Consider the following 16,918-nt stretch of genomic DNA (forward strand, 5'->3'; position numbering starts at 1 on the left):
TATTTTTTCTTTACGAATAAATGCTAAGGACTATTAAATTAGCAACTATTTTCCTATTTGCTATTATTTGAGAAATGAATTTGAATTTAAATAATAACTACATTTTTTAAAACCTGCTTTTCTTGCACTAAAAATTTGATTTGTTTTTAATTGTTATTTTGTTTTGAATAATTTTATAGAAATTTCTATTTAATAATTAAAAGCTATCTATCTATTAAGAGCAATAATTAACAAATTATATTCTAAGATATACTAAAAGAATGGAGTTTTTTAAAAATTAAATGAACTAAATTAAAATGGAGGTGTTTAAAGTCATCTTCACTAAAAAATTTGTAAGAAAAAATAGAAAAATGATTGTGTTTGGGCTTATGCCTGCCATACTCTTTTAAGTTTTATATGTGAACAAAAGATATTCTCTATATAATCAATATTTGCTCAAAGGATACCTTTAGAATTCCACTTTAACTATAAACAATATAGAAACAGAAGGTCATGAACAAAGAATAATATCTAAATATTAGTAATAAAACTTACCTCGTTGATTTAACTAACTTTAAATTAGAATCAAATCAAACCATAGATACTAAGAAATTAATATTTTTTAATTGTGCATTTTATTCCAAATATTGTTTGTCTCAATTAGGATATAAAATCTTCGTTTATCAATTAGATTACTAGAATATGAAAGAAAATTTAAAATTAAATTCATATTTATGTTGTATTTATTTATTTTTTTTATACTTTCAAGAGTTGTTGTTGCTAAAATTCTTTATGCAAAACTTAAAAAAATGTTATTTTGTCTATTTGAATATCAATTTAGAAAACCTTGATAATTAATTAATTTGTGATATTTTCTTAAGCTAGAAATAATCTCAAGTAAAAGCTAGCTATGATAAGAATATAATATTTTATACAAAAATTAGTTAAGCTTTTAAAGATGAAAAAATTGCATATTTTCTACTAAAAAATTAGAATATTTAATAAATATTGCATTTAATGATTTGTTTTTAGCTAGTAAAACTTATCATTTTTATTTCTACTTCAACAAAAAAGATTAAAAATTCTTAAATACTATTTTCTTTTTTTGGTAAATTTGATAATAATTAAACAAACAAACACAATTCAAAAAAAGATATTTTTTTATCACAATTAATGAAATCTCAGCTAATAGTTAAAAACCCTTTATTCTCCAATTTAATTAATTGGATAAATCCTTTCTCTAGAAGAACTATAAAAGTCTGGGGTGCGAACGTGGCATCATTAAATAGCAAAGGAAATGATTTAAAAGAACTTTTAGACTAGAAAAAACCTGATGTGGTGTTACTAAATGAGACATGGCTTAAAAGTGAGGAGACTTTTGACGATCCTAACTATTTAGAAATAGCTACCGATTTTAATCAAAAACACTAAGGAACTGCAATATTACTGAGGATAAACTCAAGCAAATATTATTCATGTTACCAAGTTTCTCATTCCAATAAAAATCTTACAGAGATAGTGTAAAATTTAACAATTAAATTCAAATAAAACAAGCAAAAAAATAATTTACATAAATTTTAAGTTTTTTAATTTTTTTTAATCTAATCAGTTTTTAATTTAATAAATTTATCATTTGCATTTAGTGATAAAAACCAAAAATTTTGAGATTCAATAATTAGCACAATTTATTTATTGTTCACTTTCTCTAAATAAAATTCATAAATACTTTCTTTTAATTAATTTTAACAAACTATCTCTCATTTTTTATTTATTTATTTGTATTTTATAATAAAAAGTTAAAAACTTTATTTAATTAAAATAAGAGAAAAAAATAAATATATTTTTAAATTAGATATTTAAAATTATTTTGTTTTATTGTAAAATTAATTATTAATCCAAAATAGATTAAGACTAGATCCAGAAAATAAAATTCACTTTATATCAGTTTATGCACCTCCTTAAGGGAATGAAAATAGAGATGAATAAAGGGAAAAAGCACTTAGTGATTTCTACTCAACTGTTAGAGAATTTAAGTTTGATTAAAATTATAAATGCATTGGATATAGTGATTTTAATGCAAGATTAAGAAAATTTGTAGACAAGCAAGATGCAGACGCAAAAAATTTACTTGAATCTTTGAAATCAATTAAATTAAATCTAATTTATGATTTAAAGCCATCGAGTTTTACAAGATCTGGAACTAATTCTAAAAATGAAGCATCACAATCTTACATAGATTATTTTTTTTATAGAAATTTATCTTACAAAAAATTCAAAATCTTAGATAGTATTGGAAAAAGTGATCACAGCTTATTAGAAGTATAAATAAAAAAGTAGATTAAGGTAAAGCTGCTAATTTATTTAATTGCCTTTTTAATAATGCCGTTATTCCTATATCACAGAAAAGATATAACTTTACAAATGATAATAAACTAAGCTATTGATTTCTTGGATGATTTCTTTTCAAAAGAAAATTTTGGTAAAAATTAGTTAGAAGGTCTAAAATAATCAATTTAAACAGTACTTCCCGAGACTCATAAATAAAGTCTAAATAAGTATACAATTTCAGCTATAGTTGCTATAGCTTTTTCTTTCATAATTATTTTAATGCGTAGATTAAATATTTTCTTTAGATGATCAAAATGAAAGCTTTCTTTTAAAAAGCTAATTAAAAAATAGAATTTTATATGAAATTTTAAAGATAAATTATTTTTTAATGTAAAAACTCTTTATTTTTAAGTTAGTAATAATTAGTAAGTAAGTAACCAAGTATTTTTAAAAAAATTTATGTTGAGATGGAAAATATGATGCTTTTTTTTATAATAACATTCATCTCTTTTTATTAATATTAAATTTAAGTTATTATTTAGCAATCTACCGTACATATATAAAGGTAAATAAATCAAAAAATCGTAGTAAATTTAAAAATAAATATACTTCCACCCTTTACATACTTTGAAACCTACAATTTTTTATGTTCATGATTTGAGAAAAGGCATTAACTATTTATTATCAGTAATTTATTAAAATTAGATAAAAAAATATATATATATATATAATGATAATCACAATTAAAATATCAGGATAGCTAAACATCTAAAAGAATGACTAGAATGCTATATGTATAATATATATGTATGTAATAAATAAGTAAAAATTTTATATTAAGTTGAAATAAATAAATATAATTTTGTTAATTCGATTTGTTTTTTTAATAATGAAGTAGTTTGTTAGTTTGTTTGTTTTTTCGTTTGCTAATGCAAAGAAAAACTATTTATTGTTTTATTTTAATTTTGTTATCAAAGTTCATTGCATATTCTCTATAAATAGACTTTCTACACAATATAATGTGACATGGATATCTATCTGCTTATATTGAGGTGAAGGATAGCGTGCATTTGGATAAGTGTTCATTTTATATTCAGAATATAGATAAGGAATTAGTTAATTATCTAAAAAATAGTTAAAGAACTCTATAAAAATTTTTTAGGCGCAATTTATTAGATATTAGATATAATTAGGACAACGATTAATCTTCTCCTTGACAATTTCAATTAATTTGTTTATTTCTCCTTTGTTAGAGCTGGCGTCTTAAAACAAATATTTCACATTATTATAGTTAAACTTAGTTCTGTTTTCATTATATAGTTGAACAAAAGCAACAAGAATATCTTTTCTCAAATCTTTTTCTGAATCTGGAAAAAGTTAATTATAAATATTGTCTATGCGATTATAAATCTGAAAGACTTATTAATCTTGTAATTTGTTTTCGAAGTATTATTAAAGTCTAACTTGGTTTATATTTTTATTACTTTTCTGTAAGATAGTTCTAATAGTGTTCTTCTTTATCTCATTCTTAAACTGGCGCAAAGCTTCAATACCTATATCTAATTGAGTCAGATTTTAAATTCTTTGAATTAATCTATCATCTTTAACGTCACGTCTTTATTTTAATTAATTGCTTTAATTAGCAGTATTCGTAGTATTAAGATTATTATTTTAATCATCACTCAACTACGATGATAAATAATTTAGATTTTCATATTAGTTTTCAATTTCGATTTATTCATGATTATTATTTTATTATTACTCTTCATTATTCTAATAACTATTGAAGTAAACATCAGTATTTTATTATTATTAATAGTTTATATTATTATTTTGTATATCTTCATTATTAAATAAATCTTCCATGAAGTCATCTACTTAATTTCCATCAAATGCGTTTTTTGGCTCTTCTTGTTAGCTAGGATAGTATTGACTTAAACAAGCAGAATTTATGTCGACAAGGGGAGGTTAATAATAATCATTTTGAAAGAAACTGTTTTCTAAATTATAATCAAATTTGTCGTCAAAAAGATGATAGCCCAGTGAATCTTAGGTTGTTCCATTAGTGATTTGGTGCAAGTTAATTTAAGAAATAGGTTCTTTAACCAAAGTTTCTTTTTTGATTTCTTGCTCTTCTTCAAAGTAGTAATTTGACATTTCTTTATTTTTTGTAGTTTTTTTGTGATTTAACAATACTTAATTATTATTTAAATTATCAATTTTTCGAAATGATAACCATATAAATAATATCTATTGCACGAAATTTACAAAGTGAATTAAGAGATTAAATTTGAAAATTTCATTATCCCCATTCGCATTTCCGAAAATATATTGTATAAGTGCAGGATTGGGATGAGTCAGAAGATTTCATATTTTTGAGAATCTTCATACCGATTCTGGGACGCAAATAAATTTATTTTTAAAAGTTTTATTTAAAAGTACCCTTTTTGAATATCTGTTACATAAATGTAATAAGAAAATGAAGATTAGAAGACTTTATAAAAATCACAAAAATGTCAACTAAAGAGTAGATAAATATTAATATATCTAAGAATTTTTGAGGTCATTTATTTATTTAATATGAGCTTAAAATTAATGAATTAGTTAATCATAATGATGATAAATTAGGAACAGGGGAAAAAAACAATAAACGGAGCTATTATTTTATTTTTATTAATTAATTTCATGAATTTTTTTCATCAGTCTTTTTTTTCTATTTTCATTTTTAAATTTGATTGATATTTAGTTGTATAATCAAAATCTACTTATTTCGATAGAATCTCTGTGGGTAAATTATTTAATTATTTATTTTCTTATTTGCTTAACTTTACATTTCCTCATGTGGTGTTTGTTTTTCAGAATATCACAAAGTCAATAACCAAACAAAAATTTTACATATTTAATATTTTTAAAACTATTTTATTTTATTTTACAATTAGTTTTAATTATAAAGAATAAAATATATTATAAGCGTGAACAACGCTTTTATTTATCTATCTTTAATTTGGAGTTTTAGCTTTTAATATATTTTTTCTTTCATTTAATATAATTTGAAAAACTTTTGTAAAATATGCTTTCTTTGCATTTTTAAAGGAAATATATCAATCAATTACTTTATATTCTTTAATGACCTAATCTCAGTTCTCATAAGTCTTTATAAAAACATTTTTATCTACTCTTAAATATTTTATTACTACTACCTCACCATTAAATAATCACTTGTTTTTACTCTTCTCTTCGAAATGGGCTCTATCCTCAAAATAAACATAATTATTATTTATCAATTTTGATGATTTTTTTATAAAATAGCTTTTTATTAAGAAATATTTTAAAAATTGTCAGAGATAAATGAGGAAAGGTTGTGTTGCTAATTAAAAATGATTTAGCTTTATTTTCTAATTTTAATTTACTTCTGGCTGCATCAAATTCCTGATCATATTTTAGATTTTTTGAGTTCAACATTTATGCATGCGCATATCATGGAAATTTCAAGAAAAATTCGAGAAATATATTCTGAACTGTAGAAATACAAACAGCCATTTTTAGAGATAATTATGTCTTTATTAAATCTCTATAATAACAATAAATTTTACTTAAAACATCTTTAGTGCTGTTCTGTCTATAAATTTTTACTAACTAACTAATTAGCTAAATAATTATAATATGTTATGAAATATGCGTTAAACTTAACTTGAATTCTTCTAAATGTCTGAAATGAGAATGACTCAAATTAGAAAGAGAAATAAAATAATATAATGATTCAAAAATTTGCTTTTCAATTGATTTTAAAAAAATGGAATATTATTAATGAAAGGAAAGTAAAATCTTATTTTTTAATACAAATTTAAAAAATAAAAGCTTTTGATTATTTGAATTAGGTGATCTAAATAAACAGTTTCTAGCTAAAGGTAATTTAGATATAGAGCAGATTGAGCAAGAAGTAAATGAATGTGCTTGCTTATTAAAGTAATAGACTGATTGTATGCTAATGCTTAATGTCTCAATAAAAACTAAACATTTCATGCAAAAATAATATGTATACTTAGAATAAAAATTATAAGTAATTCATAATTCATTATTTTTCTATTAATCCTTAATTTCTCTTTCTATTTATCTATTTTCTCTTTTAAATTTTTTTAAGACATTTGAAGCTTTATTTACAGACTGAGACTGACTAACTGACTCACTCACTCACTCACTCACTCACTCACTCACTCACTCACTCACTCACTCACTCTCTCACTTCAAAATTACCATGAAAACATTTAAATAATTGCCCATCAATAAGTATTTATCATTTTATATTTGAAATCAATTTAAATAAAGAAATATATTAACTTTGAATTTATCTTTCTCTTTTCTTTTCGCTTTTTAGTATCTATTCAAATTTTTCATTTTTAGATTTTTAGGAAATTGATGAATATTGTTATTATTAGCTTTCTATGATAAAAAAACTATTATTTTACATTTTTTCTTATTCAATCTTTAAAAGTTTAAATATATTGTATTTATTTATTTAATTACTTACTTTTTTGGTTATTTATTAAAACAAATAAATCATTTTTATTAAAATAATAGAGAGAGTTAGATGCTTTCTTTTATGGTTATTTGTTATCTTAATTCTTTTATATTCTTTGTAATATACATTCTATCTATCTAGTTATCTATTTATATTATGCTTATTTAATTTAACTTACTATGAATTTATAGTATAATTTTTGGTTTTACTATTTGATATGAAAACATGTTTGTTTTATCAAGCTGTTGTTTATTAAAATCTTTTTATTATATTTACTAATAATAAAATAATTAATAATCAATTTTTTTTTAGCAAAAAGTATATTTACATTCAAAATAATTAAATTATTAGAGACTATTAATTGCTCTTTTAGTTGATTATGATTTCTTGATCACATTTTGTAATATTCCTTATGCATTTTTTGTTAAAAAAGGATAGCTTTTCTACTTTTAATGATAAAATTAATTTTTAAATATTTTATTAGCATGAAAAATAAGATTATGAAAATTAATAATATTGATCAAACTATCTTCTTTCTATTTAAGCACTACACAAATTTCCAAAATTTCTTAAACGAAAAATAATTTTCAACTTATTTAAAGAAAACATACTTTAGATTTTGTAATAATTTATGATTACTTAAAAAAATATTTTTTCATAATAAATTTTAATTATTTTTAATTGTTAAATCGAATAGTTGGTGCTTCTTTTATTCATTTAAATTTGATTGGATTATGTACCATGACATATATTTCTTCTACATATTTAATAATGTTGAAAATTGTTTTGTAATTTTTAGTATTTGTGGCTTTTTTAATTAAGATTGTATTTACAATATCTAATAAAGTTTTCTTTAAAACTTTTTATTCTTCATCTTGTAATTTATCCAGCTCTTAAATCAAAATATCATTAAATGTTTTTATAGATATATATTCTTTTTTTGGATATTTAATTTTATAATCATAAAATTCATTTATTTATTTCAATATAAACTTGGTAACGTTACTTGCAAAATTTATTGTTTCTTAGCAGTTAACCTACATTAATACAGTTTTAGTTTAAGTTTTCTATTTTTTAGATTTTATTATTTATATTTTTATTATTATAAATTTAAAAATATTAAGACTAATTTAAAATATACCATTGATCTTCTTTTTATAATGAAAATAAAAGTTTATTATTTTCCTTTATTGCAATTATAAGGGCACATAAATTCTTTAATCTAAATGATGGTAGATAATAGGATATCAAATTAGAAGAGTTGCAATATGGTATTATTTAATTTTAATTGATTGTTTTATATTTATTTTTATTTAAAAAGAACATTAAAGTGAAGAAGAATTAGAGAATCAATCAATGTTCAGGTAACTTAATATTACTATGCTATTGAGTTTAACTAATAATATTTCTAAAAACATACTAGGAGAAGAAGGTATGGACTTAATCATTTCAAGTGATAAGGAAGATTATTAATAATTAGAAAGAAAATTGTATTAAAAAAAAAATAAACTTCAAAAAATATTAAAACATCAATAAATAAATAAATAAATAATTTTTTTCAATATTAAATTTTGTGATTATATATATGTTTGTTTTTAATTTATCAAAAAAAACAATTTTATTGTTTTAAATACTTAATTTATAATATTTATTGAATTATTTTTAACATAGTAACCAATAGATTATTTAATATTTTTTAAATTTATAACTTCAATTTTTAATTTAATTGATAATAATAAATAAATCTGTATTTATTTTACATTCTTTTTTACTGTCAATATTTTATACAAAAAAATCATTATTAAATAAATCAAATAGACGTAATTATAAAATAAATGCAACAGTAAATATATATTAAATATTTACAGTTCATCCATTATGTTAAATAAATGAATTATGGGTAACATATAAAATATTCATAGTCTGACCGCTTTTTTTATTGATTCAAAATCGATTGGATTACGTATCATGACCTTTATTCTTTCTATATATTTGATAATGTTGAGCATTGTTTTGTAATTTTTAGTATTTGTCGCTTTTTTAATTAAGATTGTATTTGCAATATCTAATAAAGTTTTCTTTAAAACTTTTTATTCTTCATCTTGTAATTTATTATACTCTTCAATCAAAATATCATTAAATGTTTTTGTAGATATGTATTATTTTTTTGGATATTCAATTTTATAATCATAAAATTCATTTATTTTTTGTAATATAAACTTGAAAATGTAATTTGCAATATTTTTTGTTTCTTAGCACTTAATCTCTCCAAGTAAGTTTTACACTCTATTTTTTTTTCTTTTTTTTCTCAATTGGAGCAGCTTATTATGGGAGAGTTTCTATGTTTTAGATTTCTTGTTTTTATTCTAATTATTATTAATTATTTTCAAGTTATGAATAAGTATTTTAGTTTCCTTGTTATTAATGCTAAGTAAGTTGCATAGATTAAATTTATTCATTTTAGCATAATTATAGAGTTTTAAAGCTATCAATTAGTGTTTATATGGTTATTATTTAATCTTATGTTTTGTTAAAGTTAATAGGAATTAAGTTGTTATTGATATACACTTATTAATTCATGTTTAGAATTTAAAACTAATTTTAATCAACTTATTGATAAGGTTCTTAATCAAATAGAACTTCATTTACTTCTAAATCCATTTCTGAGTTAATTTAATAGTCAAATTAATTTAAATTTATTTATTATTATACTTAATTTGTGTGTTTCGGATAGAAATCATTGTGTTCAAATTCTTTAGCTTGATGAGTATTTTATTACATTTAAAATTACTCATTTTGTTAAATCTTAATGTTTTCTTCATATTAAAAGTACACACTTTCATCAATTATTTGATATTAATTGTAGCTACTATTATCAGTGAAAACGGTTTCATCATTATTTTGATACAGTTGTTCTTCTTACTAAATTTGACAAAATGTTTCAAAGCTGTTATCATTTTAAAAAGAATGATTATCATGAAAAGGAAGAATTTTTAATTTTTCTCTTTTTTTTTCATCTTATTCCTATACAAAAGGCTTCTAAGTTGAGTCTGATGTATCAAAGTTAATTAGATGATTATGATCATTTGTTTAAGTTAAAGTCTAAGTTCCTAGTAATCTATAATTGAAACTGTTATTATACAAAAGATCATCAATTAGTTATTATTTAGTAGTTAGCATTATTTCAGTTTTTGTTGAAATTTTCTATTTTTTAGATTTTATTATTTATAGTTTTATTATTATAAATTTAAAAATATTATGACTAATATAAAATATCGTCTTCTTTTTATAATGAAAATAAAAGTCTTTTATTTTCTTTTATTAAAATTATAATTGGCATGATTAAAAAAATATTCTAATCTTATATGTAATAGAAATTTATGAGTGTACGAGTGATCTGGGAATATTGAAATTTTTATTCCCAATGTTCTTAGCATATGGAAAATTTAAACTTTTAAATTATAGAATAGATTCAAATAATAAAATATTGAATTATATATAAATAAATAAATTAATTAATCAAACTATTTTATCTATTATTTATTTATAAGTTGAATGAAAAAAAATCATAAATACTATCTCTAAACATACCATAAGTTTATTTTATATTTCAGTTTTTTTCAAACAATGTTTTACTAGAATAAATTATTTAATTATAAACAACAAAAACAAGATAAATTTATAGAAATCTATTATTAAATATAAACACCTTAAAAGTATTATAATATAAAATAAAGATATTTCACATAATAAGAATTCCCATATTTAGAAATAAATTAATTAGTGGAAGCGATTTAAAGTGCAAACAACATATAATGATTTAATTGTAGGTATTACGTATTTTCAATATTACGCAAAAATTTTATCTTCATTTTTTAAAATTTGTTTTTGCATTTTAGAATAAATTATTCTAAAATTTAGATTTGAAAATATATACGCTTTTCTATTACTTAAATTTTCTTTTAGTTTCTGATAAAGATGTTTTTAATCAAATCAAAAAAAAGATCTAAATTTTTCAAAAGACTGAAAATTATAAATGAACACAAATTAAACTATCGCCAAACTGACAACTGGCTAGTAGAATTATTGAGAGGTCCTATAAAAGATAATTATTATTATTGCTAATAGTAATTAAAATATTAATCATATAATAATTATTGGGAATTTATAAATTGCCCTTATATAAAAAATATTAATCATTCAAATATTTATAAATATTATTTTGAACATATTTATAATACATAAAAATATTTTTGGTTATTAGTTAAATTATTTTAATTTAACATTATAAGAATTTTATTAATAATATTATTTATAGGATTAAGAGTGCAAATGTAACAATTAAAAATATCTTCAGTTTATTATATGAAAGTTAAAATATATAAAAATTAAGTAATGTGACCATATATATTTAATAACAGACCCTTCAGGTTTATAATTCAAAAAATAAAGAAATTTAAATAAATTATTTTAATTATCATATATTATCTAATTTAAATTATTAAAAAATATTTTGATATAATTAAATATATATTTTAAATGAAATACCACCATCTGTACATACCTACACAGTTCGTGATATTTTAATATCAGGATTATCAATATATATACTTACATACAAATATATTAATTCCATTCATTAATTTTTAATATTTTGTTTATCATAGTTAATATAAATAAATAAATTCAATGTTAAAAGACTTTTTGTTTTAATTTAATATTTTAAAAATCATTTTATTTTATAATCAACTAAAAATAAAATACTTATTAATAATATCAATAAACTTTTGATATTGAATATATTTAGTTAAATATTTTTAACAATATTTGGATTGATTAACATCAACATAATTCTAATTACTTCTAAGAGAAAACTAACTAAATATATATAATTTGATATTACATAACATTTAAACTGTTAGAAATTTCATTTATACCATATTCTCTTTTATGGTTCAGGGATTCCAACTTCTTTAAAAAATTATTCTCTCCTAAGTTCATCGTTAAAATAGTCGCTTAATATATTTTTTAATGATTCTACTTCACCTTATTCTGCTCTAGAAATGACATCTTTTGTAAAGAAAGTGTGGGTTGCTTAATAGGGTTCTAATCTTTCATCTATTTATTCCATTAATTGAGGAAGTTTGTTCAAAGGAAGAGGCCAAACTTAAGAATTCTCTTTAGAGAAATTTAAATTTCCATTATCTACCAATACTTTATAAAATTCATTTCTTCTAGTATCCTAAAACAAAGTAACAGTTAAGATATTAAATTCTAAAATAAAATATGAAAGTTAATTATGAAAGCTCAAATTACTTGAATAAAGAAGTACAATGTGTTATTTTTCTCTTATGTATTCCTATATTCTTTGACCTTTTTATCTAATTCATCCAAATTAATGTCGAATGGAGATTGCTATTAAACTGCAGCTTGAGCCTTATCTAATTTTATTACAAATTTAATTTTATTCCTGCTGAATAAACCTTTTAGTTAAAATCTTCAAAGCAATAAATAACCTACTTTGTTAGTCCATTTTATATTTATCTATTTATTTATCTTGCCTTTAATTGCTTACTTCTTTCTGATTAAGATTTTTTAAATCCAAATAAAATGCTAGCTAGTTTTTCAAATATTAAAAATTCAATAATATAAAACAAATTTTTTGATAAAAGCTATTTATTTATTTGATTTTTATTTGTTTATTTGTTGCTTTTTCTGATGTTTGCTTTAGAGAGAGTGATAATACAAAAGATCTATATTAATTATTTGATATTTATATGCATATTATTTACTAGTAATTTACTTACTTAAAAATACACAAATAGAAAATTTTTATTAAACTTGTTGATTTTTTAACATTTTTATTCATATTAATAATATAATTAATTATTGTTTGCTTGCTTGCTTGTTTCAATTTGTTAAATCATTTATATTAATTTATTTAAAAAGAAATATTTTCAATTTAATTTGTTATATTTGATAAATAATTTAGATAGAATTTATATATGGCTTGTCTATCTATCTACCTTATCACAGTTCATCGAATTGAGAATCATAACTTGAAACGTCTCTAAATACCAACTCAGAAAATACTTCTCTTGGAGTGAAATTTTTAATGAATTAAACTGACTAAGGTGGGAGTTGTTAATCTTCTCTGTTATTTAATCCATTATTTTCTGATAGACTTTGAATATACTGTTGTAAAGGATTTTGCTCTACTTTTTATTCATAAAGATCATGGACTTCTTGATCCTTTAAATGACAAATGTGAGGAGTCCTCATAATAAAGAGCTCATCCGATTACTAACTAGATGATGTTTTTTAATTGGTGTTACTGTTTGCCTTATCATTATTGAATTTTAAGTCTATTTCATCTAAGAAGCTAACGAAATCATAATTTATTTTTTCATTTTCTTGCTCCTATATTTGTTTTTACATTTATTATTATTCCTGTTCCTATTCTGTAGAGGGAGCTTGCTAATTTTCTTTTGTTTCTTCTTCATCAGTACACTCTCTTTCCTGCTGCTACTCTGTTTTCTTAAGCGTCTCTGCTAACAAAGGTGAACCATCATTCTAATTTAAATTTTGCTGCTATTTATATTTTATAGCAATTTAGGATATTTCATGAATCTGAAGGTCTCTGTCTAACTATGTAATGTTTGCATTGTTCTTAATGACCTCTAAATGTGAAATATCAAAGTCAGAGATGTTGTTAGTCTCATCAATTTGTGGATTTTGATGCATGTTTTACTACTAAATCTACCCTACATTAATATCATGATTATCAGTGTTATAAGGATTTTAATTTTCCTCTCTTAATGCATAGTAATCAGTGATTTGAGGAGGAAGCTTTTTCTCTCTCAATATGAAGTGATCAAAATCTTTTTCTTGAATAAGCTTTTCCCTCTCAAGATAATGGTGACAAATGGGCCATTCTAAATTGCAGCTAATATTTTATCTTTTAATATAGAATTATCTCAGTCTGCTCCTGATCTTTTCTTGATCTTTTTCTATTTCTAAATGGAAAATCTATCTATATAAATCTCTCAGAACATTTATGGACTTCTTGCTAATGTAAAGCTTACTCATCCTTTAGTTGAAAGTTACACAATCATCATACTTGCTTATTTTCTCTTCAATTTTATTCAAGATTTCAACTTTTTAAGATAATAATTTAAAATATTTTAACATTAAATCTTTTGAATTGTTAAAAATTTTTTACTTCCTTTTCCTTGTAAAATCTCTTCTTAACAGATTTCGAAGAAAATCAAAGAAGCTTTAAATAATGCCACTGAACCTTTTGCAAACAAATGATCCCAAATGACTTGAAGAACTTGCTTTTACACTGAATTTGTGAATAAACAAACCAGCCAATGAGTTAGAATTATGCTTGTATCAATTTATACTTCTTGAAATTTTTTCCAAATTTTTATGTTAAAGTATTTGAGCAAATCGTTGAAAATTTTTAAATCACAAAGCAATCCCAACATAAAATTAGGGAAAAAATCAATAGGAAGAATATTTTCAAGGACTTAAACAAGAATCCAAAATGCTTCCTATTTTTTTGTTAGAAATTATATAAAAATTTATTTATTTATTTATTAATGAATTGCTAATTTATTACTTCTTCGCTAAACTCCAAGTCAAGCAAAAAACAAACAATATAATTCATTCCTTAGCAATAACCAATAACAGGATTTCTTCTTTAATAACAAATTAAAATATCACGTAACTATTAGCTCATTACTTCTTTGTTCTACTTAAAAATAGTTCTTTACACATCCTTAATTTATTTAGTTTTCTTTATTTATTAATTGCATTTCAATTATAAACTATTTTACTTAGTTAATAGCATTTATGTGGTAATCTGGAAAATCTTTAGTGTTCTTCAACTGCTAATAATATGACATGTCTTAGTTTTTATTCATAATTGCATTAGATGCTATCATCCAAGTCTAAAATATAGCATCAACAAAACAACCTTAATACCTAAAAAGAATTATAAGAAAAATTTACTCTCTTTCTGTATCTCTCATCAAGGAGTTTTCTACTTAAAATGTTTTTCAAAATCTTTCTAAATTTTTTATTAGATGAAGTAGTGTTCTCTGTATGTTATTTTAATATCTATTTTAAATTAATAAAAAAATGCAATTCAATAACTATTTAAATGCTTGTTTTTATGGATAGTTTTTAATGGATTAAGAAGATTAATTTTAATTTCTTTTGTTTTCATCTTATTTAGATTTACCATTTGATTTCAGTCTAACGATTAAAAGAGCTTTATCCTAAATAAAAAAATAAATTAAGATTTACATTTAAAAACTATTCGTTGTTGGCTGAATACTTTGCCTATTCTTTAAACTCCTAATTTTTTTGAATATTCTGCTTATCTGATTTGTATCTGTTGAAATAAATTAAAATAGATTGACGGTATCTCCTCCATCTAAAAAATGAATCGCTTTCAGATTTGTCTAGCGCAATTTCAGCAAGTTACTATGGCTTCTTGAGCTTATAGTACTTCTCTATTGTACTGTCTTTATGCTATTACTCTCCTATTTTATTGTTTAGGAGGAACTAACTTTGCTTCATCTTACTTGTTAAGTTTTTACTTTTTCTACTTTTTTGTAATTTTTTAGAAATTTTATATTTATTATTGGTGTACTATTTTAGGTTATAGTTATAAATAAATACACTCTTTAATATTATATGAAGATAAATAAATTCACAAGCAAATAATTAATTATTTACGATCAAAAAAAATCTTTACATAATAATTATATTTGTTATTATCTGCAAAATGTAGATAAAAAAGATATTTTAAGACATTAATTTAATTAATTACCCATAAAATCTATACAAAATGTATCAAAAATACTTGAAAATAATTTAAATTATTATACTTAATAAGTAAAAGAATAATAAATAATTAATTTACTCTAAATAAAAATATGTGGTAATCAAAAACTTGGTTCATCTACAAAGACCATTCTTCAAAGCGAACCAATCAAAACCATAAAATAAAGCTAATTAATTAGATAATACTGTTGATGAGTTGTTCAAAATTACATATTTATAATAAATAACCTTCATTTTTTCTTATGTTGCTAAGCTACTTTAAAATAATTAAAGGTAATTAATTAATATTTTAAATTCAATATTAAAGAAAAATCTATGTGTTTTTAAAGATTAAAGTTTAATTATATTTGCGATTACCTAAGAAAAATTTATTTTTTAAAACACTTTTAGCTCAAATTTCAAAAATAATTCAATAGAATAGATTTAAAATTAGTGTTTTGAGTTATCAAAAAGAGCTTAACAAAATAAGAAATTAAACTTACATTTCATGTATTAGTGATTTTGTAAAAAAAGTTAAGTAAATATTCAATTAAATAAATAAAATACCTGATCATAAATTTTTGGATAAAGAAAAATAATTCAAAAATCAATAAAGGGAAAATCTAATTTTCTTAACAATATTCAATATCTATTTTTTTTTGGTTGAATTTGAACATTTTAAATACTTTATTTCCCATTTACATAACATAATTATTAACAATGATAAATAATATTTCCTGAAATAAAAAATGACAAAAATATAATTAGCTAATTAATTATTATTGATCTATTTATTTAATAGTTTAAAATTTAAGCAAAAAAAACATAGAAATAAAGATTAATTGATTATCTATATTATAAAATTTAGAATTAATTAATTAATTAACTATTTTGATAAAATTTTATTAAATACTTATTTTTTATTCTCAACATAGAAAAAGAAATATATACCTGATTCATTTTAAATCCTCCCACACTAAAATATTCAAAAAACTATATTTTTTCTTACACCACTAAGTAGTACTCGATAATATGGAGGGACAGATTCCCTTAATAAATGAGGTGTTAGAGAAATTTTTTTACTCTGAAATTTTTATAATATTTAAATATTAAAAATTTTATTTGTAATTAATAAGCTGAAGGAAATAAATGATAAATTATATAGTTAAGGAAATATAAACACGACACTTTTAAATAAAATAAATATATTTTTGTATAATTAGTTATTTAGTTAATTATTTTTAATAAAATGAAAAT

General features: G+C 20.9%; 7 protein-coding genes across 7 annotated transcripts; 1 reads left to right on the forward strand and 6 right to left on the reverse strand. All coding sequences in view use genetic code 6, as the record gives it.

The window, feature by feature from the left end:
* Positions 1-1,152: 1,152 nt before the first annotated feature.
* TTHERM_00463180 (endonuclease/exonuclease/phosphatase family protein) lies at positions 1,153-2,616 on the forward strand (the record flags this gene model as incomplete). Its single annotated transcript, XM_001018815.2, has 2 exons — positions 1,153-1,499; positions 1,884-2,616. 2 exons carry the CDS (start codon positions 1,153-1,155, stop codon positions 2,614-2,616), a joined length of 1,080 nt encoding a protein of 359 aa, XP_001018815.2.
* Positions 2,617-3,285: 669 nt separating this feature from the next.
* TTHERM_00463190 (hypothetical protein) lies at positions 3,286-4,551 on the reverse strand (the record flags this gene model as incomplete). Its single annotated transcript, XM_001018816.2, has 1 exon — positions 3,286-4,551. The coding sequence occupies exon 1, from the start codon at positions 4,462-4,464 to the stop codon at positions 3,286-3,288; it is 1,179 nt and encodes a 392-aa protein (XP_001018816.1). The 5' UTR covers positions 4,465-4,551.
* A 619-nt stretch (positions 4,552-5,170) lies between these two features.
* On the reverse strand, positions 5,171-5,769 carry TTHERM_000463218 (hypothetical protein; the record flags this gene model as incomplete). Its single annotated transcript, XM_012798287.1, has 2 exons — positions 5,171-5,556; positions 5,718-5,769. 2 exons carry the CDS (start codon positions 5,767-5,769, stop codon positions 5,171-5,173), a joined length of 438 nt encoding a protein of 145 aa, XP_012653741.1.
* Positions 5,770-5,784: 15 nt separating this feature from the next.
* On the reverse strand, positions 5,785-6,330 carry TTHERM_000463219 (hypothetical protein; the record flags this gene model as incomplete). The annotated part of the gene is made up of 1 exon (XM_012798288.1): positions 5,785-6,330. The coding sequence occupies one exon, from the start codon at positions 6,328-6,330 to the stop codon at positions 5,785-5,787; it is 546 nt and encodes a 181-aa protein (XP_012653742.1).
* Positions 6,331-9,022: 2,692 nt separating this feature from the next.
* On the reverse strand, positions 9,023-10,105 carry TTHERM_00463220 (hypothetical protein; the record flags this gene model as incomplete). The annotated part of the gene is made up of 1 exon (XM_001018819.2): positions 9,023-10,105. Exon 1 carries the CDS (start codon positions 10,004-10,006, stop codon positions 9,023-9,025), a length of 984 nt encoding a protein of 327 aa, XP_001018819.1. The 5' UTR covers positions 10,007-10,105.
* Positions 10,106-11,753: 1,648 nt separating this feature from the next.
* Positions 11,754-12,359, reverse strand: TTHERM_00463230 (hypothetical protein; the record flags this gene model as incomplete). The annotated part of the gene is made up of 3 exons (XM_001018820.2): positions 11,754-12,068; positions 12,143-12,267; positions 12,347-12,359. The coding sequence occupies 3 exons, from the start codon at positions 12,357-12,359 to the stop codon at positions 11,754-11,756; spliced, it is 453 nt and encodes a 150-aa protein (XP_001018820.2).
* A 497-nt stretch (positions 12,360-12,856) lies between these two features.
* On the reverse strand, positions 12,857-15,415 carry TTHERM_00463240 (rab-GTPase-TBC domain protein; the record flags this gene model as incomplete). The annotated part of the gene is made up of 6 exons (XM_001018821.2): positions 12,857-13,983; positions 14,049-14,382; positions 14,451-14,609; positions 14,668-14,781; positions 14,843-14,950; positions 15,140-15,415. The coding sequence occupies 6 exons, from the start codon at positions 15,413-15,415 to the stop codon at positions 12,857-12,859; spliced, it is 2,118 nt and encodes a 705-aa protein (XP_001018821.2).
* Between the last annotated feature and the right edge of the window lie 1,503 nt (positions 15,416-16,918).

Source organism: Tetrahymena thermophila, assembly GCF_000189635.1.
Source record: "Tetrahymena thermophila SB210 genomic scaffold scf_8254593, whole genome shotgun sequence".
Taxonomy (NCBI): Eukaryota; Ciliophora; class Oligohymenophorea; order Hymenostomatida; family Tetrahymenidae; genus Tetrahymena; species Tetrahymena thermophila.